Below are 22,397 nucleotides of genomic sequence, written 5' to 3'. Positions count from 1 at the left end.
TGCGTTTCATTTACAACAGTACTGGCAAAGTGTGAGGTCAACTTGCTGATAAAGGAGGTCATGGTACACCAGCTTGATCAGCAGTGGGCATCTGAACAACACAGCGATTTACTGAATTTTGATTCTTTCGTGCAGTCTTGAGATCGTGGGTTCGGATCTCAATTTTCCTACCTTTGTTTTGTATTTCTTTTATTTTCTTTCTGTCTGTGCTCTTTCACTGCTTCACTTCACTTTCCACTTTTCTTCTCGCTCATGTTTTCTCTCTCGTATTTTTCTCTGTTTTCCTGTTCCTCCTCTTCTGTCTTCCTTTCAGTCGCGTTCACTTTCATTTTGTCACTTTCACCCTCTTCCTTCCTCTCTCTCCTGAACTCTGTCTCACATTGTTTCATTGCCCTTCTTTTCTGTCTTTCTCCTGTTCTTTTCAGTTCCTCTGGCTCATGTTCTTGAACTCTTTCTTACTTTCGTCGTGCCACTGTTTTTCGTTCACTCGTGTTCCTTTCTCCCTATAGCCCTTTATCATGATCTTGTATTCCATTTATTTCTCTCCCTTCCTTTGCCTCATTTTCTTTTGGCCGTGTCTCTTCTGTCATAGTCACTGCCGTGCCTGGTCACCGTGCTTCCTGTGGCTTGTGTGCTACTGACCGCCATAGTTCGTAATTAATATCAGCATCTGTTTTATTCTCTCCAGAGGACAAATCACTCAGGAGTGACTGGGGGCTCGCTTCGGGTGCTCACTGCACGACCTATTGGTAGAGCATTGTGACGAACCGTGTGGAACCGCGAGGCAACACAGAATGACCAAGGAAGAATCAGACAACCGTTTGTAAGACATGAAAAGTGTTTAAGACAAATTGGTCCCACGAATTTCATAAACGTTCTTCTTAAACCTAGGAACATGACGGAAAAGTTTCCCACCTATGAGGTTTGCGTAGGGGTACTTATGGAGAGTGAGTGAGTGTGTCCAAATGAAGGTAATTTATGTTTCTGGAGCACGGTTGGCGGACATAAGAAATATATAGCATAAAATAATTGTTATAAAACCTACTGTGTTAGATATCAGGTTCTCACGACGGTAAAGACGCCGATTGCGATGCCCTTCACAAGGCGTCTGCCCGTACAGGACAGCACAACGTACAAAATTTGGACAGACACCCATACCTTGAGCGGGATTTGAACCCACAGTTCCATTATCAGGTCGATTACGACGTACGCGGCCACCGATGTCAAAAACAAAAATATTAAAATAGAAATAAGACGTGAAGTTGTAAAGTGGCAATGAATGTGGTCGAACGGCCTTCATTTGTATAATAATAACAAAAATAAACAGTTGCGAGATCCCCGTTGCATAACGAGCGGAGAATTTCTTGACCAACAGAGAGCGGTCGCCGTGTGTCTGTTTGACCGCTGAGCGAGCATGGACAAACTCAGTTGGGCCGGCAGTGTGCATCCATTTGTCCCTGAATATTCTGAATGACACGGTCTCACGTAACAGCGTTCTGCCTCGTGCGTGTAACGTGGCTGCAGAGCATTTGTCTCATTGATGACCAGTCTCATTTTTTCCGCAGTGTTCATTGAATAAGTAAAGCTGTAGTTAACGTCCTTGCGTTTTGTTACATACACTCTGATTAAAGCTGTTTCCATCATACGTTGTATAACTGAATTAGCATCAAGCTATGGAGGTATAGCTCCACGCATTGATAACCATGAAAGTTTAGTTTCAGAAATGGAGAGCTTCATTTATACATATGCTGGAGGACCACCCTTTGTCGGCTGATCTCGGCCTCTTATTCAACACATGCCTATACGTATTCGCCCGTATTTTCTTTTAGCTGAGGACGCTTCTCGCTAAACAAGGAAGTCTTGTAGCGTAAAGTCCATTTGTTAATAAAATGTAGGTGTTATTTTAGCTGACGAGGCCTAAGTGGCGCAGAAATGTGTCCATGTTTACGAAAGCCCGCCGTTGGTAATTTTCCTGAGTCCGATTAGTCAAGTCCATAGCCTATCACGCTATTTTTCCAATTAATATTATAACTCGGTTTCACTGTTTGTTTCATCTGCTTTATTGATGAGTAAAACTGCATTTTTCTCCACAGAGAGTATTTGAGTTTCATATGATTCTCAGAATAGACAGCTACTGTTTCCTTAAACAACATTAAACAAACAATCTTTGCAATGGAGACGCGTTGTTTTCTTTGAGGTACCCACTGAATTATTAAATATTGTTAAGACGAGCTTCGTTTCCAAGGGTTATGCCTAATGCTGTTACCCGACTGCTTTCTGGCCAACTAGTGTGTTCAGCGCCAGGTTGTAGCTAGATTATCTTCCTGTTTATCTTTAAAACGCATAGACCGTGATAAGGAATGCAGGTTGTCAGGAACATTAGCTTGCTTTAGCGAAAGTTGAAGTAGATTGCATCTGTGAGGCTCATGAGGATCTACATGATCACCTGGTTGTAAAGATCTCGACAACTTGAACAGTCTGCCGGAAATAACATTCTTGCAGGGAAAGTTGGGTTTGTGCTGAGCCGACGGAATTTCCGTCATCATTTTTTCTTGGTAAACCACAATAACAAACAAGCGAGATTTTTTAGGGGCGGCCTGTAACCCGGCAGTCAGAATATCTCACTGTGTGCGTGTTTGTGTATGTGTGTGATACTATCTTAAAATGAGTTATGTTTTATGTAACGACCTTTTGATAGGGGTGTTGGTTGATGTCGACAGAAACTGTTCGATATTACACCGGGTAAAAGAATTAGATTATGATAAGAATTCAGCATATCGACATATCGCATGATTTCTTCGTAGCGTATTGTTTATTCGTAAGTACTAAAAAGCCGAACTTCATCTATTGGAAAAAATCTGAGCATTACCTTCCAATTCTTTATTGGGAAGAAAGGAATACGCCGACCACGTTGAAAGTTGTGTAAACGCAAATAAAAGTACAGTATGAAGATATTTGTATATTTGGATGTTGCACACCTCTGAAACGTCGGTCAGTATCTACCGGAATACACGGTGCGACATCCCAGAAGACATCCACCTTCATACTCATGGCCGTGAGAACTTCACATCTCACAAAATGCAACAGTTGTCAGTGTTTGACTGGCCATGTGTCGGAAAGAGTGTTGAACGTCACCTCTTCGCCTCCACGGCGTTCACACTCAGTCTCATGGTTGACCTCGAGAGGAGTGTCTCTGTAACAGTTAAAACGGCCGGATCTTGTAGCTAACCAGTAACCTGCAAGTAATGTCGAGGTCTAGCTTTCCCTCCACTCCCATTGAACTCCCTAGTAGTTCGGTGCTTCGTCTCAGAGCCATACTGATGGCTGCCAGAAGTCTGGACTTGCTTCAAGCCGGACACCATTGACCACTTCCGTTTCCGAACCAACCGGCAGTCCACTGTATATAGCAGAAAGTTGGACTTTATTTAACCTTCCTTTTCAAAGAATTGTTCTCTGTTAGTATTGTTGAAAAGCCACAAATAATTTAAGTGTGATTTGATGTTCTCACGGTGGTGAGTACGAAGATGGCTGTCTGTCTTCTGGGTTGTAGCGCTGTGTGGTCCGGTAGAAGTGTACCGACGTTACAGAGGTGCTTGCTGCCTCCAGCATCAGGACTGTGATGAGGCAGCAAGCAGTGCAGATCTTATCAAGCAACCGGAAGAGGCAGGAGTCCGGTCAGACATTCCGCAGTTGCGTGATTATGTTCTTAATGGAATTTTTTAGATAGTCAACATGAAAGTTCGTCTACCGTTATGTTACATTATGTTTCGTGTACACAAATAAACTGAGGGTGACGGAGACATTACATTCGTAATCAACATGGATGGGTGAATTAGACCTGGCTATTTAGAAATCATGTTAACGATGTTGGAAAGTGACGCAGTATATTGTTAAATGTTGTCAGTTGAGTTGTGATTGATTGGAAGTAAGCCCACATGAAGACTGCTTTAGTTGATTTCCGAAGCAAACGTTCAAGTAGTTGCTGCGTCGTATAATAACCGAATAAAAACATTCAGCCTCTGTGGGTGTTGACATCTCCTCCCTCTTAAATCGGTGGGAGTTGAATTCCTTCGTGCTATTACGCATGATGAGTAATATATGTAAAAAAATTCCCGTAATGGCTGTCTGTGAGATTCGCGTCCTAGTCTGGCGTTTGAATCCATCATATCGCATGAGGTGACTGAAAATACTTTAATCAACCTACTGCGTCTAAGAAATCTGTCGACGGCTTGGCATATTTTTATCTCTGTCGTGACGAAATTTCGTAGCAACCAGATTTCTTAAGATCTGTAATACTGCATTTGCCGTACGTCACACCTTACGAACAAGAAGTTGCGTTTCGAGATTAATGGTGGGAGATGAGAATTCTGCACTCAATGTTTTTGGAACAGGTGTAACATGTATCTGGACACCCTTCCTTTTGTAGCGTTTTCTCGAATTCACCCTCTCAGTGGGATGTATATTGCCAACTTTTTTCTTTATTTTTTGGCCGCTTGGTTGTGTGTGAGGGGCATTGTGACACGAATAGCGGAGGTATGTTATGTCTGAAGTAAACAGTGATAAGGAATTATTGAAGTTGAAATCGAAATCGAGTAGCTCAGAACTCCTTCAATAATTCACTAGCCCCTCTAATACCTGTACCCTGTCAATGAACTTTGTCATTTCCACTGCTCCACGTCTAAAGAAACAGTGTTCATCCAGCGTGAAATGTTTGGAACTGGAACAATGCGGTCATGTCAAATTGAAAGTGTATAAATATATTTCGCCAAAACTTTTGTAGAATGTTCGAATGGGAAGATGGTGCAATTACATGGTCACCATGATCACATTTTAATCCTTTCGTTAGGAATGTGTTAAGAATTTATATTTCCACACTACGCACTCAAATAACACAAGCCATCAAAAACGTGACACTAGATGTATCTGGGAATGGGGGGTAGTCATTAAACATCACTTTACTCAAAAGATGAAGAAACAATTTTTTGAACTCTCTTCAGTAGTATATTTAAATCAGTATTTCATTTGTAACTAAATTTTAAAAAAAAGTTTATACTTACTTGCATAACACGAATTTCTCATAAGAACAATTTCGCGGTTCGCTTCTCATTTTGGCCAATTTTATTAGACCCTAACTTTTTCCCTTTAACATCACAATTATTAACACTCTGTACTTACACCCGCTATGTAAATCAATTCTCGTCCAGTTGAATTTAGAAAGTTTAATTATATTGCACAATATGGCCTCTGCTTCTACGGGAAACGATGATTTAATTACAGTGCCATGTTAAATTCAGACGCCTTCAGTGAAGTCCCTGTGTCCATTATTACAGACCTGTTCGTCGGTCGCACTGTGGCTTCCTTTAGTATCTGTTTCCAGTATTTATGCTCATGTTTGTAAAGGAGGAATGCTGTTTGTCCGGAGCCAGGAAAACGCAAGTGGTGAGCCTGACGACTTGTACGTTTAGAGCGAAAGGAACTGAACGGTTTCTAATTGCACATGCTGGACTGTGATGGCCCGTGTATAGTATGGACCACATTCATCGACTTCGAGTCGGCCCACTCTGTGACGTACACGCAGCTGGTGACGTCAGACGTTAGAATCGATACACCTGTGACGTCAGTAGGTTCTAGGTGCAGTCTGGGACGTTTTGCACGAAAATTGTAACAGTGTGTTTCAGAGACCCGCCCGCCCGAAATGCTCAGGATGCCTTCTCTAGTCACCCCCATTCAGTGTCGAGTTTAAGAATACGTCGTCGGAGCATGGCGTGTTACTTAAGCATTTTACCTTTTTCTCATCCTGGATTTTAAAAAAAGAGTTAAAAGACAAAGGAAGACAGAGCTACTGGCCTGGTGTGATAATATGGCTCAGTCAGAACGTCGTGCCCGGTCGACCTAAGCCCGTTGGACTTGTCAGATATTCGTGATGTTTACTCCATGTGCAAACAGTCATCTCCTCGTTATGGCCATGTGTACGTTGTGGGAACCACTGGTACCACATGTTACAACCGTGGTAGCTGTTAGCAAGACGACAACGTTGTAGGTTCTTCGCAGAACTTCTTGCTGTTAATTGACTTTACAAGCAGCACGCGAAATTAAATCATAGAAACAGTAATGCATTGGAACTTTCATTCCTCAAACTATTGAAGTTCGGGACGTCCTTTAACAATTTGTAACACGCTGCTGTAAAGTTAAGATTTGTTCCCATGACATTAAAATACGTTTGATGTTAAAAGAAGACAGGGGCCCTTAAGAACATGGTTCTGACCGTAAAGAAGGGGGTGATGATAACGGAGCAAGGTCAGGAGGAACCTCGTAAATTTAACTCTGCAGCAAATATAAGGATGATCAGATGTAGGAAGTTAAAATGAGAGGACATGGTGAAGATGAAAAATGCATACTAGTTGTAGTCTGAAGGCCTTGAATGGAATAGATTACAAGGGTGATGAAAAAGTAAAGGTACAGTTGTTACTGTACGCGCCGTGGAGGCGCTTAGGAGGAGAGATGGTACAGCTCGCTGTCCTCAACACTAGATGGGAGTGATTGATCAGCGTTCTTTACCCCCGGTTCCACGATACCCGTTGGATGGGGCCCCAGAGCTCGTCTGGACGCAGAATTGAACACCGGCCGTCCAGTCCGTAATAAGTCACTGCGTGACACCTTGGCACCAGATAAATCGATCGTTCGATGATTAAAGTACTTCGTTGAGAAATATTGGCAAAAGCGTAGGTTCATTAGCGAGCTGTTGTGAGTACGGTAATTAACCTTCAAGTTACATGAAAAATGTGCAAATTCGTGACCAGCTAGGCGACTATCAGCCGTTGACTCAAGGGGACCCTTGTTTCATTAGTTATTCATTTCTGAACTGCTTGTCTATCTCCCGAACTGAATTGCGTCATGATCTGAATTCTGGCCGCTTTCTAAACGTCGCCCTGCCTTATACCTGCCAGTACCTGCTCTTTAAAACTGACGTAACAACACCTCATGGAAAGTTCTTCACAGATTCATTCCATTGTGCTGTGTGCAAACTCACTCACGACACGGTTTCCAAATGCAATCTCTTTGATGCTCACTCATTTCAGATACGCATACACAGCATGGAGCAGGGTTCGACGAATTGCGACGGATGTTGAAGGAAACGGTCGTGGCTTATTAAAATACTGAGCGAAACTACGAAGAAACTCATCGACGACACGTGACCTCGGAGCCAACAATCGAACTCGCAACCCTCAGCATAAAAAGTAGCCTGACTGACTATATCTTGGAGTCTTTCTGGAATGTTGCTCAGCTGACTAAGAACGTTCGTCCCCGTAAGATTTTAGGTTCGCACGTCGGCGAGTATGAATATGTCTCGTCCTCTAGGATGCTGCGTCGTGTAATCTGGTAGAACTTTACCGACGTTTCAGACGTGCCTGCTGCCTACATCAGGACAATGAGTAAGCCGCGTGCGGTTTGCTATCTCTGAAACTTCGGTAAAACTCTGCCAGACTACACGGCGCAACAACCGAGGAGACAGCCATTTTTATTCATTGCCGAGTTTACAATAATCCGCCAGTTGACCCCGTCATTGGCCAGATGAATCAAGTCCACACTCTACGCTGTATTTATTAAGGTTATTTTTAATATTATCCTGCCTGGTCTCAGGTTTTTCTGCTTGTTTCCGCCTCTTTATCTTCCCAATGTGCGGTACATGACAAAATAGCATTTGACCTTACTTCATGAAATATGAAATTTTGTCAAAATACGTTGAACAGTTTGAGCTATGAAATAATGACACGACCGGATAAATATCTGAATTAATTTTTATTTTCACCGAAATTTGTTAAGCAGGAAGGCATCAGTGTAGCAGTGCTGTTGTTTTAATTGTAGCGATTCCTGGAGACGTAACTGGGCTGAGATTGTTTCATTGCAGACACAAAGCTGTTTTCAGTGTTCACGATGCGTGTCGTTTATGTAATCCAGTGCGCTCACTTTCTAGCTACGTGCCTAGTTTCGTAAGGGAATTTTTAACGTTTTAGCAGGGAATTTCTTGTTTCCTAGCGGAACGAGAACACTTTCCGTACTGAACGTTCTACATCACTATGCAGAAAATGCATAAAATAAACGCATTTCGACGTTTTGCCTCTCAGTCCGCATATTTTATTTCACAAACCACTGAATGGATTTCGATAAGAACTGTATTTGAAGTCTACACTAAAAGTTGCTATATTGATTTTATTTGTGTTTGTATCTGTCCGCTATACAAGTTTAAACTACGCAATGGTTTATATGAATCTGAAATCAAATTATGAACAAGTGTAGTACAGAAATTACTATTTCCTCGATTTTAAAATAAACTTTTTTCGCGATTTAAAATTTCAGAGCCTATTGTTAAATCAGTAGATGGCGTATAATAATTTTAAATTAAAGAACTAAGACTTATGTCAGTATTACAATTTGTGTAATAGTATGTAGCTTTTGTGGATTTTCAGTTCTCTCACATTGAGAAAAATGTAATATTGGTTCATTAAGACATTTTAAAACTTCCCCTGCTTAAATTCCCCTTAAAATTTTGCATTAGAGCGTGAAAGCGCATTACATGTAGCGCACGAACATTTCCTTTTATGTAGTAGCGTACGAAATCATGTTCAGTCGCTTGTTAACGCCTTACCCGGTGTTGTGGTTCGAGATTTTGAATAAGCACTCGCAGACTGCTAACAGTGGGTGGTTTTCGGTCTTTAGGAGAGGGAAATGTCCCCATGGGCTGAATTGTAGGAACAAGAAAGAAACTATCGTTGCAGTGTGTTAAATCGTAATAATTCTGATTTTGCTCGTGTTGTTCTCTGTAGTAACGTCGGCAAATCGGATGGAGTCTGATCCGAGTGTGTTTTCAGGTGTGAGACCTAATTGCAAAAGTAATACTATTGTTAGAGCATGATTTTTATGTGTATATTTGATATCTAGGAAACGTTTGCTATAGCCGTGAAAAATGTGCTTATATGTATTAACATGGAGAATTGGGAGAAAGAAATGTAATTTCAATATAAATGAAGCCTGAAGTTTTATTTTTAATTAATCCTAAATGCACATATTTGATCACTGGAGTGAAGGTTGTTGATCGTTTCAGTCGAGCAACCGGTTTTGTTACTGGGTGAAATACGACCTTGACACATTGGAAAACAGAAATGCCAACCTTGCGTGTACCTCTCACATGAACAACGAATTCAAGCTGAGCTTGCAGACTTAAGTGGTACAAAACGTTTAATTACATTTTACCACGAAAAATCAAGGTTCTTTCTAAGTCGCTAAGTAATTATATTTCATATAGGACCGCTTTTTTGCGTTTGAAAGTTCCGTATAAATTAATTTGAAATACATTTGCATCCAAACATCTCCGAGGTTCTCATATTAATAGGCAGAACTGCTCGTAATTGGTTACATTTCACGGAGTAATTCTGAATCATATTGATATATCTTTTGTGATATATCTTTTGGTTTGCCCTCATATTTGATTTCAGACATCAGCATTTCTGTGAAACTCGATGTGATCTTAATGTGCTTGGAGGTCTTCTCGTCTTTGAAACTTTTATCTTCATGTCTTTAATATTAAGTCGATATCAGCGCGAAAATCTAAGACGGGAAAACACTTTTATTTTTTTGGCTTGTACATAATAAATTTAATACGGCGACAGCTAAGCAAATATATTACGTGTATTAAATTACATTTTTATGACATGGGAAAACAGTTCTTAACATTTGCGTGAAATTCAGTGGCATACTGACGAATCAGCGTGACTTGTGACATTAAATCTCGTGCACTTTGTGACATCTGACTTCATAATAAATATTCCACTTGGTACGATGATCTTTAGTTTCTACAGAATCAGGACGTAAGGTTCAGGAAGAGATAACGCCAATTAGACTCCTTTGGAAACTGAAACTTGTCACAGATTTGTCCGCCGTTTCGATATAAAAATGATTCATGCCTTGTTTGCATATAAAAGGTCATCAGTAGAACATTTCTCATCTTATAATTTAGATATCTCCCCCTTTCCTCTTTTTTGGTGCTGCAGTCGATTCGAGCATTGGTCTTCTCTGTTGTAGACGTTTCTGAATCATTAGGAAAATCTTTGGATCTCCGTGGATTGGAGATCAGCCATTGTAACGCGTGTAACATTCCACGTAATCACGATGTGGACAAACAATAGTTTCCCAATCGGATTTGGAATTAGCTGTCCCATTGTGTCGATCGCTCGGGAAATAGTTTTGCGCTGGCTTGCGGTTTGCTGATAGTGTAGTGTGTACGTGCTATTTGTCCCGTCTCTTGAGTTAGGGAAACGGTGTGGGTCATAAACAGATGCGGTTTGTTTCTGAGAATATTGACATATCTGGTGTTTCAGAAAGAAATTACGTAAAACACTTATCAAAATATATATTATAGTTCTTAAATTTACTGAGGGAGTGATTTATTTTTCGCCCTGTTATTCACCGGCTATGAAGAATTCATCCTTCTCCTTCCACAGCCTTGTGCGTTGTAACTATTGAAAACACACTATACCCGTATGTACAGCAACACGCGCTTTATTATTCAGAAACTCTGTATTTTTCCTACATAGGGCATTTGTGTTCCGTTCGGTTGTCACAACGAACAGCGATTCTTACCTTGAACATTAATAGACTTGTGTGAAAAAGGAGATGCCGTGTATTTTCTGGGAGGTGCGACCAAAATTGTGAAATATTATTTAGACGATGATGTTCTTCGGGGCTGAAGATGGAGACAATAAGTTTCTCCGAAACGGTGGCACCTACCGACGAGTCTGCACTGCGCCAATAGCTAGAAGAAAATTCTGATGATTGTACTAGTGATGATGATGATGATCATCATCATCATCCTTACCGCTGTGAAGATTTCGAGATGCCAGTCTCTTGTGCAGGGTGCGTCAGTGATTTCTGTGGTGTGTGTTGTGACCTAGCCCCTGTTCGTCTAGTTTTCATCTGCGTGTTTTTTTAAATCAGGTTTATTATCCAGAAGTGGCCCAGAACATCCTGACTTTGTTATTAAGTTTATGAACGCTTGTGCTTGGAACTATGATTCCTGCTATTTATGCTGAAATTTTCGTCGACACTTTCTAGAGGAACCACATTTTACGTAAGATTAATAAAGAACAAGCTGTTGAATTGCAAATGGAACCATATCCACACGCAACAATAGCTAGTACTTCACACGATGTTAGACACATTTGCACTGTTTTGTGTATAATTTTTATCTGCAGTTGCTTTTTGAACTTGGCGGTGAGTCATGCAGTTCCTGCCGGGAGCCAAGAAGTGTAGTATTGTCAGGATGACGAATTCTAGGTGGTAATATAGCTCAGGTGGAGAGGACAAACGTGTGGGAGACCTCTTGAAAGATAATATTAAGATTGTTGTTAAGGAATTAGATTGTAAGAATAAAAGTGAATGGAACTGTCTCCGGATGGTGTCAAATGTTAGGTTTTATATTAGCGATGTTGATCCGCCGGGTTAGTTACAAGCTTAGAAATGCTATGAATATATTTTGTATTGAAGAATGATGGTGTTTTCGGAGCTAGCCCGGCAGGTCCTCGTCCCTACCAGTTGCTCAGCGCGCTCGTAGCAAGTTTCTTCGACATTTTCTTTTTGTCGTCACTCTGCTTGGAGCAGTAAACGACCTTGCGATGCGATCACCGTTACTTTTCACGCTCCTTCACATAAGCTATCCAACTGGAACACAGTTTAGTGATCCTTGGTTGAAAGTCTCCTGATCTACAGTTTAGTTTACCAGGTTGTGTAAGGGTGCGAAATGTGATCTTTTTCAGGTAAGAATATCGATTGAAAGTTTTTGAAAGGAGGAAAATACTCTACCCGAAGAAGGATGAAGTAAGCGAACAGTTTATGAATTACTTAAGGAGGAAACCATCAGTCGTAGTTGCGAACCAATTACTAATGTCATGATGGAAAAAGTCTCTGATCTCAGTGTGTGAAGTGAGGCCAAAGCTCGGTGCTTATGGGATCTGATGCTGTGTGCGGTTGAGTAGAATCTGTTCGGGGAGTGTGCCCTGATGTTTACTTATAGCAGAAATCGTTTTACCTTGTACTATATTTGGCTCAGTATTCACCACATCGATTTTGTTAAAATATTAATTGTAGATTTTAGAGATGTGTATTATGTAGGCCTGTTCCATGTACCAATTTGAGTTTCGTGTAAAGTAGTGATACGTATCAAAAATTAAATTTACCCTGCATTATTTAGTGCAGCCCCAGTCATTATGCTACGTGGTTTCAAGATGTGTTGAGTAGTTTCGTAGATGAGACATCATGACGCTGGAAGATAGGCAGGGTTCTTGTATCATGCGTAAGAGTTTTCCTAAGCCTAATTAAGATCCTTCATGAGAGCCCAGTTTAACCAAAAGCAGCAGTAACTTGCTGACATTAGGGACATTACCTTGAAATACGTCACTGCCGTCTCTACATCCTTGCCTACTTACTATTCATGATGACCTCGCTTGACTCACTATAACCCCTGCAGTTGAAATAGCGTTGCTAAATATCCTTAATTTTATATTTTAGGGATAGTATGCCTTGACAGGGATTCGAACGCGCAGTTTTGCAAAACAGTCGATCTCAGTGGAATGCCTGCACTTTAGACCGGAGTATGGAAATAACTTCTGATAAGGAAATTTGATTACATTGTAAATATGATTTTCCTGACGAAGATTCTTTGCACGTGCGTTCAATATCGGTCGATCAGAAATGTTTGCAACACAAGATGTGCACGAATGTAGTTTGTTTCATGTTGCTCACTAGTAGAACATTATTCAAGGCCACTGAAGAGTTCACTTCAACGATGTCTGTGGAACCATTCACTCTGTAGTAAGTAACGAGCATTTTAGCTAATTTCTTTAAAGTAAAACTTCAGAAGTTTATTTCCAAATGATTTAAGTGAGAAAAGTAACCCGAAAACAATAATATGTCAATTTACGCACAATAATCATTCTTGAGACATGAGTAGACCTGAATGAACAGCTGACTTTTCATAGGAATAAGAGGTTGAACTATCACGTGATAATTATAGACATCCAATCATGTAAAATACATAGTTATAGGATATAGCCGTCCCCGCAGAAACATTGCTTCCATCGTCCCCACGCCGTCGTCTGCCATTTTGTCTTTTAGTATCAATGTAACATAAATGAAGTGATCTGGTTTGAACCTAAAACGCCTAAATAAACAGGCGCAAATGGAGAAATTACTATATTGTTTTTCTTTTACTGATATTAACATTTCAAAAATTAATAACACAGCATCCTGCAAGGTCCCAGGTTGTTCAGATCGTGGTCCGGAGACCGTCTGTATCGATTTGTTGTGGCTTTCCTCTGACCGTCCAGGCAAATGCCGGGATAGTACCATACGTTAGAACACGACAGTTTCCTTCCATGTCCTTTCAGTTCATCGATTCCATCAACCGATGGTCCCGGTGTTATATGTACCATTGATTTTGAACTTTTAAATGGACCTCATACATTAAGGCGATTTATTGGGTACAGTTCGTTTTGTTTGCAAAATATTAATGATACATTAGTCAGTTAACGATACATTCGTATTTCACAGACAGAAAAAGGGTTTGACGGAGAGTAGGAGAAGGATCTGTGATGGTTACTGAAGCCCTCAAGTTGCACTCTGTCATATTTTTTTAAGTATTCTTCACACATACCACATTCCCCGCCACTATTCCACCGCGCGCAGTACAGCAGCCACGAATGAAAAGTTGGACAGTATTTGCTTGTGAAAACAGAAAATGTTGGAGAAAAGAGTTAAGAGGTTTAAAAGTGCTTCAGATGTCAGTTTAAAAATGTGGGCATCTTAAATATAAATATATACAAAATATTGCCCTTTCAGTGCCAAGCTTTGTAAGATGCAAGTAAATGAATGCTTTTCTTATGTTTCTATAACTTACTACTTCTATAGTTAAGCAATTCAGAAAGATAACAGTAGGTTTTATCATGAGCATTGTAATTACAAACATATTCCAAGTTGAATAGTTTTTTTTCAAAGAAGATGTCTCGTATTAATATGCAAGATTTACCCGAGATATGAACCGCCGGATCAAGGCCCACTTAGCACGTTCGGAATTGGGTTGTTATTTTTTTTACAGCACTGTCACCAAAATTGTCGATAGCACCTTCCCCCCCCCCCCCCCCATCAACAGAAAACGTTGGTGGTTAAAGTTAGAAAACCCCGAGCTGCGCCCCTATTCAACCGCCCACACAATCCCGAGATTGTAACCTGGTTCCACCCACGCATCGCCGTATGACGTCACAGGACGATCTTTTTATATATGTGCAGTGTGCTTCTTTTCTGCAACCCGCCGCGAGGTTGCACCACATTATCGCATGGGTACAAGTAGACGTGCTGCTATTGGTTGACGTCACTATTCCTTTCACTCTGCTTGCGTTGCCTAGCAACACAGATCGGCCAGCAGTTGAATCAGTCCTGCAGCGGCTGTTGCGAAGTAAAGTTGGTTTTCAGCGTTGGTCAAAGAGGTTCGCTTTCTGCTGTCACTGGCGTTGACAGCTTGCAAAGCAAGGTTAGTTTTCGTGTGTTCTTTCTTGTTAAACTGCTTGAAATTATGGTGTGACGTCGCTGAAGATGTGGTTTTGAGTAAACCATGTCACATTTTTTTATATCCAAAATTTTTAAGTGGCTGAGTGAATCCGAGAAGATTATGTAATCTGAAATTATTCTGGGCTGAATTTATATAGTTTAATACCTTTAAGCTTGTGGGTCTTAAGATTAATGGTGCTGTTTGTTGGGTTGTTTTAAATATTATACTGGGTATAAACCCAACGTATCTGTGTTAGTGTTAAAAGCTCGTGTTTATGTAGCATATGTTACTGCCCAGTTTAACTGCTATTTATACAGTCCTCTGTGCAGTGCCATTCCCCCATTTAACTGACCTGACAGGCCACAAACCAGCGACTTTGAGTGTCTGTATGACTCGAGGGAATCAGGAAATAGATATCATTACAGTTTTTATTATCTCGCAAGGACGGAAGTAGTACGATATTACAGTTTTCAAACAACGTAAGTAAGTAGAACGGCATTTTGCAGCAATGAAAGTAAGAATTTGTGATAACGTAACCAATATTGGTAAACAATTGTCAAAGGCAAATGCGACTAAGTTACTTATACATGATTAATAAAATTAGCTTTTTTTCTTTGAAGAACGAAAGTAATTGTTATTCAGAGTAATGAAACTGCTGATATTTCACAGTTAACGTGCTAATAACTTTGGTGATGATATTGGTATATATGCAGTAACAGTTGAAAAAAAAATCTTAAACCTGTGCAGGTGTCCGAATACATCGCTTTATGCAACCGTGAATCCTCATTTTGCCCGAGTGTAACTTTGTAAATTTTTCTTTCAGTGTGGCTCATTGCAGATTGGTGAGGACTGTCGGCGTCACGTGACTATCATGGAGTCCCTAGGAAACGTGAAGAACTGCAATGAGGACAGTAGCACCGGGAATGTGGGCGGCGGTGGCGGCGGAGGGGGGCAGCAAAGACTTGCAGTGTTGAGCTATGAACAAGTGCGACGCCTCAATGACGTGATGGACGAAGTCGTCAGCATCCATGGCCGTGGAAACTTCCCCACTCTTGAGGTGCGTCTGCGCGACTTGGTGACTGTAGTTCGCGCGAAATTGGAGGCGGAAACCACGTCTGGCGGCGCCGGTATGCGCGTGCGCGACATCCGGCTAAACGGCGGCGCGGCGTCGCACGTCCTCGCCACTGAGTCACAGCCGTACAACGACCTGGACCTTATATTCGGAGTCGAACTGTCCGGGGGTCGAAACTTTGATCGCGTCAAAACCGCCGTGCTTGGCTCGCTGTTCGATCTGTTACCGGAAGGCGTTAGCCGGAAGCGCATCACCACCTGCAGCCTCAAGGAGGCTTATGTGAGCAAGATGGTGAAAGTGAACCAAGATGGGGACCGGTGGTCGCTCATCTCTCTCGGCAACTCACGCGGACACAAGAATGTGGAACTGAAGTTCGTGGATTCGATGAGGCGCCAGTTCGAGTTTTCCGTGGACTCTTTCCAGATTATCCTGGATTCATTGCTCCTGTTCTACGAGTGCAGCGAACTTCCTATAGGCGAGAACTTTTACCCGACTGTGGTGGGCGAATCCGTGTACGGAGACTTCCAAGAGGCTTTGTACCATCTGCACAAGAAGCTGATCGCCACACGGCATCCTGAGGAGATCCGTGGAGGAGGGCTTCTGAAGTATTGCAACCTGCTGGTGAAGGCGTACCGCCCGGCAAGGCCCGACTATATCAAGACTCTGGAGCGATACATGTGCTCCCGGTTCTTCATAGACTTCTCTGATATTTGTCAGCAGAGGGCGAAGCTTGAGAATTACTTGTGGAACCACTTCGTGGGACCCGACGAGGAGAGTCTCAAGTACCGGTATCTCATGCTGCTGCACAGTGTGGTAGAGGAGTCGACTGTTTGCCTGATGGGCCACGAGCGACGCCAGACCCTGTCTCTGATCGAGGAGTTGGCGTACCTCGTGCTTTGCGAGGAACAGCAACGCCTGCTGTCTCAGCATCACCCCCCCACAGCCCTGCTGTTTGCTAACGGCTACTACTATGCACCCGTGATCCCGACCGCTCCCTTGCAGCAGCCCTGTTACCACTGCACGTGTAACTGGATGACCTGCTCGTGATCCCACGTTGTGGCGTCAAAACTTATGTTCCCGTCCAACAGTGAAGTGAAGTGATTGAAGCACTGTACCTGAGTGTATGGTATATGGAGTGAAGGCTTACCGACAAGAGCACAAGTGTGGCTCATTAACTTACAGTATCTTTTTAAAGTAAACCAAAACATCTCTGTAAGCATTAGAATAAAAACGAAACAACCAAACCATTCCGAAAGCACAAGAATAACTTATCGTCTGATTGGTTGAAGATGTGTGGCTGTGAACAGGTAAATGCATTCTGGTTGTGTAAGTTCAGAATCAGTGTCAATAATTACCCTGCAGCCTCAAGTTCGTCTCCAAGATTGTGTAACTCATTCTCGAAGAAGCAACTTCGAAGTGGGGGGTGGGGGTGGGGAGATAATGGCCACCAACTTCTAGTAACGGAAAACTGTTGATTTTGAGGAATGTTCAAATTAACTCCCCCCCATTCTGCATCGTTCATTTCGCGTGAGTGCCCAAATGACTGTTGTGACCTCCTTGCTGGGTAGCAAGCGAAAGTGTTTGATGCAGGTTAGAGGAGGGGTACTAGTTCTGCAAGTTGGCTTCTTTCCAGACAGCGTTTGATGTATTTGTTGTCTACACGTTTTGAAATGTACGCCATACTTTCCATACTTAGATGGCTGATACTCAGCAATGAGTGGCGTTTGCATTTCATCGTTACATAACCTGTAAATTAACTTATTTCCTTGAGGATAAGACAGTGGTTTATCACCATTTTAATGAACAGGTCTGCAGGTGAAAGTATGAGGGATTCAGTTAATTTTATCAATTTCTTGCTTCTCATAATATGTTTTTAAAGCTATAAATTTGACAGGTAAGATGGGTCTCGTATTTTAAAAGTATGAGCACCTCTGTGGCACAGCACTGATACAGGATCTGAAGCCTGCATTAGCAGTGGGATACGTTGTTTGGAAAATCAGTCGTTCCAATTTCAGTTTGGGGGGTAAAAGGCTATTGAATCAATGACATTAAAATTGTGTTTTGTGTTCCGTCACTTCGCGTGTGTTCAATTGTCTGTTGTGCTGGCAGGTGACTCAGATTCTTTTCCAAAGATTCCAAGGCATTGACATTGAATGACCTCCCCCCCCCCCCCCCCCCAAAGCTTGCAAAAGTCTGCGGTGAGCATCGGCATAATCTCTATTTTATTGCAATGTCATCAAATGTTCACGTTTTCAAATTGTACTTTATATAATTTTTGTGGTTGGCATCCCTGTATTGTGACAACCAATTTTAAATTAATCTTGCCAATGCCAGCAATTAATTACGTGGTGATTTGGTTACATCTTTCTTGAGCCATGCTATTCAATATGTAAGAATTCAAACGCAGACTTAAATTATTTGAGAGATTTTTTGTTTGACTTAGGTTTAAGTGTGACATCACGATCGTGATGTGATTACTCTTAATGTAGGATATGAAACTTTGTAGTATTTAACCAGTTAATTTTGATGTTTAATTTCTTATCTCAAGGAAGCAGGAGCGGGAGTGATGTACAGTTTTAGATTAAGTAGTTGGGGTGTAATAGGATGTGTATTCTTTGAAAGGACAGCTGTCATTGTTTCCTGTCTTTATTTGTACACTGTACTTTTATAAAGACGTTACAACAGTTATTGAATTTAATATGAAACTTAAGGCTGCAGGCATTTGTTTTCAATTGTAATTGGACGAGTTATACGTGACTCCTCTGCCAGTATTTCGGCATTGTTCTTAATCAATGTTGAGGGACTGGTGCACTAACAAAGAAATGAGATGAACTGGCATACTTTATTTTTTGTAGGCTTAAGTGCTATTACTTTTTATTTGCACTATTTTTTGTGTGTTTGCTCCATTTGGAATGGGGATCTGTGCAAATCTCATATTATTTACCCACTGAAGTTTGAAATAGTTCACTTTTTAGACCATATAAGTCGGCCCAAAATTTTTTTGAACACATTGTTATGAACGAATATTATATTTTACACTATTTTATTTGAAACATTCGATAAATTGAAAACTTTCAGCAGAGTAGCGTATTCAAACAATTACACCCCAGTGAAGTGTGAAAAACCTAGTATTGATCGGTCATTACGTCTCTAAGTTGTATTTAGTAACTGATGCTCTAATTCAGACTAAATACAGTGAACCATTTCAAGTTCTGTCGGAGGTCAAGGAACATGGTAAAAGATATGTTTTATTGTATTAGCCTATATGAAAGTAATTTACAAAGTCCGATCAATTATGAAATTGTATGGTCGCTTTTCTGATACGGCAGCGAAACTAAAATAATCATACGCCTAGATTTAAAATTCTCCATCCTCTGCTCCTTCGTCGTAGATTGTGATTACTTTAACGTTGGTAGGAGTGGCACGAATTTGCGTGGAATTATGTTTAAAATTGTATGAAACTTTAAAAAAGGAAATTTGCATTATCTGTAGTGTAATATGTTAAGCTCGTCGTGTCCACCAAAGAATGGGTGTGTAGAAACCTACGTTCTTACACGTAAATTCGTAAAGAACTGGAAATAAATTACCATTTTATGCATTAATACAACTTGTGACAGGACATGCTAGGTTGTTAGGAATGACCGGCAAAATTTTCTCGTTTTGTTGGAGTCACGTGCCGGTGATTGTGTAAGAACACACTTCTTACGTAATAGTGGTTCAAGTTCAGTGATGGGCAGAGGACGGAGAAAATTCCAGTTCCTGCTCTGTGTACTTTCATCTTCCTGTGTTTGTTAAACAAACAGCTGCCTTTAAACAATCATTTTAATAAGTGTTTGAAATATAGTTAGCATTAAAACTTCTTCAGTGAGACGGTAATTGAGACATATCTTTGCAACATTGTAATGTCGTTTGAATGTGTCATTGATGCATATACAGATTGAACCACTTTTATGTAAAATGATGAACGTATTTAGTCGATTAGACTTCACATACTGGAATTGATGGCTTATCTTTTATGCATCTTCCAAAAAAAAAAAAAACGAAATCATAATTTACGTATACAAATTTTTTTGGCACTGTAATAGGAAAACTTTGTTTTAATCTAGCTTAATATTACTAATGTGTTTATTAAACACCCTTAATCTTTTCAGAACATTAGGAATGTAGACTATTTGAACATTTCTACTGCGAAAATGTGTGTTTAACATGTTACATGTGGTTCTGCTGAACTGGTCCAGTTCCATTTCGGCCTGTAAAACATTATTTAGTGTCCTTAGATGACGCCTGGTTGAATAGACGGCCAGTTCCACAGACTTTTATACTGAATATTGGGTTCTTGAAAGGTGTCCGTCGTCATATGAGAATTTGTTTGTAGTACGTCGTTACAGTCGTGTGAAATCCGGATGTTACAAGAACAGAATTGCTGACCTTGTGGGAAAGACAACGCTTAACGCGCTCATCGTGAAACTGACCGTCAGGCAACTCAGGGGTTCCCGCGGACAATAGCAATCATCGGGTATGTTGGGCCCCGTACCTCCTGTGTTACTGATCGCAAGCAATCGAAAATTGAATTTAATAAATTAGGAAGAAGTTTTATAATTTCAAAACAGTGACCTCAATAACTTTGTTTTAATTGTTACTAAGTAATTATTAAAATAAGATTTTGTCAGTTCCAATTTTATAATTTAATTATGTTGATGGTGTTGTATGATCTAAGATTTGAGTTATCAAATTTTACTTGTGTTGAAAGCATGTCACTGATAGCAGACATTCCGTAAATGGACAATGAGGCTGTTAAACTAACAGGAAAATCAGTGTAAAACCTTAGACGTACCAGATAGTTCCTCATTTCTTGTTAACGTCTAACATGCTTTCAAAAAGTGGGTTTGAGGTAGAAACCAGTTTGCTAGGCCCTCACAGTAGATGTTATGAATTTCATATTTATTCTGATGTGATTTGGGAACTCTTGTTGTTGAAACCAACCTGTTTTTACTGATCCAACAAACTTCCTTCTTTAAGCAGTAACTTTATCTCGTTAAGTCTAATACGAGGTTCTCAGGATATCGTGTCAGAAGGTTTTGCTTTCCAACCAACAAGTTTGCAATTATATATATGTGTACATTAATATCATAATAATAAAATAAATACATTTAATACAAGATGTGCTGTCTATTTTGAATGGGCATTTTGTGTTTATTTTCAATTATTTTGAGGAAAAGCCCAGCCAACTCAAAAGTGTTTATGAAATCTTAAAAAAAATAGTAAATAAAGATATGAAAACATCCTGCAAAACCGGCTGATGTGTCAGTTTTTATTACCAGATTCCTTCATTCTTTTTGATGACAATACCTTGTGTTTTTCATTCATGTTTCTCCCAGCCTATTGGTTTCCAGGTCTCGTCTCTACCAGTGTTAGTACTTTCGAGTATCATAATAGACCTATATGGGTTCCAGTTTGTGCGTTACTTTCCAAGGTTGAGAGCATTGGTGTACGACATCGCCTTGTGAGACTGGTTAAACTTTACTTCACTTTCATAAGGTTGAATTATTCGTTATATAGGATAAAAAGAAGTCCCTGCACACGACATTACTTTAAGTGGTGCACGTGAATTGTCATGTTACTATGACCTTGACCACTACCTACAGCCGCTTGTGGTGTGATCGCGTACAGAAGCTCAGGGTCTCGCCCTGTATATTTAATAACTTTTGTCTGTAGAGATTATACAGTGTTATATGTGATGAGTAAGGTTTATAAATAATCGGCTGTGGTGTATTCCAAGGCTCTGCCACAACATTCATCTGGACACCCTAAGAAAAAAAACGCAAATCTTGGATGATTACCTCTTCCACGTTCTTCCCTATGCTTTCATTTGATATATACAGCATAGTATCTGCTGTTGATTAAATGTTAAATGAACCAAAAAATAAGACGTAGGGTTTGCGGCAAATATCGTCGTTTGGTAGCTTGTGTTACCCCCCACCCCCTGCGAGGGTAGGTATGTTATCAAATTATATGACGTCATCCAGGGAGTTTCACCAAGTAATGGAAACGGCAGATGGGTTAATCTATTTAAGCTGAAGACATGCTCCGAACAGAACTGTTGTTTGCCCAGCTTCAAGGTTGTTGTTTACAAGTGATGCTATATTCTAGATCAAGCATGTCAAACTCGCGGGCCGCATGCGGCCCAAAACGAATATTTTTGCGGCCCAGCCAATATAACGATATGTAAGAAACGTTTTAATAAAAATTTCGTAACTTAATTTGAAGACAAAATTGGCGTGCCTGGATTTTACAAATATTTACCTGCCAGGTTTGAAAATACTCGAAAATTCGCATATGAAATTATTTCCATGTTTGGAAGTACTTATCGGTGTGAGCAGTTATTTACAATTATGAAAGGAAATAAGTCTCCTGTCAGATCCAGAATTACTGACATTCACCTTGGGTTAGTTTTGAAAGTAATCACTAGGAACAAATTTCCCCCGAAGTAGGTAAGATAGTAGCAGAGAAGGGATGCCAAGTGTCAGGAAGAAAACATTAATTTTATCGTTGTTCTTTTTTTTATACTATACTTTTCGAAATAAACCTACGTTTCTATGATTTTTTTTGCGGCCCACATAACTTGAACCTTGTTTATTTGGCCCGTGTTAGCCTTTGAGTTTGACATGCTTGTTCTAGATGGTTAGACCTGGCTACATGATAGTATGGATTCCGGTTGACACACATCGG

The 22,397-nt window shown here is 40.5% G+C and overlaps 1 protein-coding gene across 4 annotated transcripts in view; it reads left to right on the top strand.

The window, feature by feature from the left end:
* The window catches only part of LOC110833995 (terminal nucleotidyltransferase 5C), a 68,988-nt gene extending 48,028 nt beyond the window's left edge, over nt 1–20,960 (top strand). For 3 of the 4 annotated variants that reach the window (XM_087350364.1, XM_022072675.2, XM_022072676.2), the window contains exon 2: nt 15,420–20,960. In XM_087350364.1, the coding sequence (XP_087206490.1) occupies nt 15,468–16,715 (1,248 nt within the window). In that variant the 5' untranslated portion in view covers nt 15,420–15,467 and the 3' untranslated portion in view covers nt 16,716–20,960. Of the gene's footprint in view, nt 1–14,417; nt 14,579–15,419 lie in introns of those variants that run through there. The other variant, XM_087350363.1, reaches the window with a different exon arrangement.
* The last annotated feature ends 1,437 nt before the right edge of the window (nt 20,961–22,397 follow it).

Source organism: Zootermopsis nevadensis, unplaced genomic scaffold (assembly GCF_977971745.1).
Source record: "Zootermopsis nevadensis isolate Lab colony 2312 unplaced genomic scaffold, Znev_1.0 Znev_ptg000017l, whole genome shotgun sequence".
Lineage (NCBI taxonomy): Eukaryota > Metazoa > Arthropoda > Insecta > Blattodea > Termopsidae > Zootermopsis > Zootermopsis nevadensis.
The sequence above is the reverse complement of the archived record's forward strand: the minus strand, read 5'-3'. Positions and strand labels throughout refer to the sequence as shown.